This window comes from Lupinus angustifolius, chromosome LG16 (assembly GCF_001865875.1).
Source record: "Lupinus angustifolius cultivar Tanjil chromosome LG16, LupAngTanjil_v1.0, whole genome shotgun sequence".
Lineage (NCBI taxonomy): Eukaryota > Viridiplantae > Streptophyta > Magnoliopsida > Fabales > Fabaceae > Lupinus > Lupinus angustifolius.
The window spans coordinates 10,971,281-10,973,434 of NC_032024.1; the positions used below are offsets into that span (position 1 = coordinate 10,971,281).

At 36.4% G+C, this 2,154-nt stretch overlaps 1 protein-coding gene across 1 annotated transcript; it reads left to right on the top strand.

The window, feature by feature from the left end:
• On the top strand, nt 953–1,832 carry LOC109329308. Its single transcript, XM_019562985.1, has 3 exons — nt 953–1,291; nt 1,384–1,423; nt 1,519–1,832. Exons 1-3 carry the CDS (start codon nt 953–955, stop codon nt 1,830–1,832), a joined length of 693 nt encoding a protein of 230 aa, XP_019418530.1.

The window sequence follows — 2,154 nt, forward strand, 5'->3', positions numbered from 1 at the left end:
AATGATGAGTAGAGACTTGAAGTTTGATGAAAGTCAGTGTTGGAATTGGAACTTTAGGAGTGAAGGAAATGGCAAAGAGACACTGTTACAACTTGAAGAAAATGAAGAGAGTGTCGTAGAGGAGATCATAACATATAACAATCCTGTGGCAGTGCCAATCAACAATCCTCCTACATCTCATAGAAATTGACAACCACCTTCAAGGTTGAGTGACTATGAGGTGTTCCCTGATTCAAGCATTGTCGAAGATGGTGACTTGGTACATATGGCATTACTGGCTGAAGTGGAACCAATAAGTTTAGAAGAAGCTCTACAACAAACAAAATGGATTGAGGCAATGAAGGAAGAGCTTAGATCAATCAATATAAATAGCACATGGAGTCTAGTTTAGTTGTCAAGAGGGAAGAGAGCCATAACTGTGAAGTGGGTTTACAAAACCAAATTGAACTCGAATGGTGAGGTAACTAAATACAAAGCTAGATTGGTGGCAAAAGGCTTTCTACATAAGCAAGGACTTGACTATTATGAGGGTTTTGATCTTGTAGCAAGGCTAGAAATAATGAGATTAGTGGTTGCTATGGCAAGCTATAACAGTTGGGAAATTTATCAAGTGGATGTGAAGTCTGCTTTCTTAAATGGACCCATAGAAAAGGAAGTATTTGTGACTCAACCACTAGGATTTGAAGCAAGTGGCAAAGAAGAAATTGTGCATAAGCTACATAAGGCCTTGTATGGACTTAAACAGGCCCCAAGAGCATGGAACAAGAGGATTGATGTTTTCCTAAAGCAGCTTGGTTTCTTGAAGTGCACCACTAAGCATGGAGTTTATGTGAAGGGTAAGGACAAGTTAGAGCTCCTCATTGTGTGCCTCTATGTGCATGATCTGCTTATAACAAGTGGAAATTCTGATGATATTTCAACCTTCAAAGAGTAGATGCAATCATAATTTGAGATGGCTGATCTTGGTGAATTACCATACTTCCTTGGTATTGAGTTCAAAAAGACAAGGCTTGGTACTTTTATGCATCAAACTAAATACACAATTGATGTAATAAAAAGGTTTCAAATGTTGGAATGCAATATAGCATCCACTCCTACAGAAACCAACACACTTTGCAACCAAACAGAAGAAGAGAAGCAGGTTGATAAAACTCTATTCAGACAGATAATTGGCTCATTGAGGTACATATGTAATACAAGACCTTATATTGCTTATGGTGTTGGCCTGACAAGTACATTTATGGAAAAATCCTCAACAATCTCATCTCACTGCAGTAAAGAGAGTATTGAGGTATCTAAGAGGAACAACTAAACTTGGGATTATGTTTCCTACCAAGCAGAACAACAAGATCAATAGTGAAATTGTAGGCTTCTTTGATGCAGATTGGTGTGGTAATAAATCTAATAGAAAGAGTACCACAAGGTACTTATTCAAGCTAGGGGATGCTCCTATAAGTTGATGTTCTAAAAAGAAAGACGTGGTTGCCTTGTTTTCATGTGAAAGTGAATATATAGCAGCTTGTATGTGTGCTTGTCAAGCTGCTTGGATGAAAGCTTTATTAGAGGAGCTAAGAATGAAAACAGAAAATGGTATTCTGCTAATGGTGGATAACAAATCAGCTATCAATCTTGCTTTGAATCCAGTAGCTCATGGGAGAAGTAAACACATAGAAACAAGATTCCACTACTTTAGGGATCAAGTGAGCAAAGGGAAAATAAGATTGGAGTTTTGTAATTCTGAAAAACAACAAGCTGATGTGCTTACAAAGCCTTTGAAAAGGGAAAGATTTGGGAAACTTAGATTGCAGATTGGGGTAAAGGAAAGTGAATGAAAGTTGAATTAAGGAGGAGTGTTGAAGTAGAAGTAATTTCAGCCTTGTTAGTTTTGAATAGAATTTATATACATAGAAAGTTAGTTAGTTAGCATGCTAAAGCTATAAATAGCATAGTTTGTATCTTTGTAGTGTAAAAATTATAATTGATATTTCATACATTTTCAATACAACTAAATTCATTCTTTTCTCTCTTCTAATCAAATATACTTCATTCTTTCTTCTAATCTTCAAGTTGATGTTGCTAATGCACTGTGTATGCATAGCTTACTATTTTTCGTGCTTATCAAAGAGATGATGCATTATGTATGCATAGGAGGGT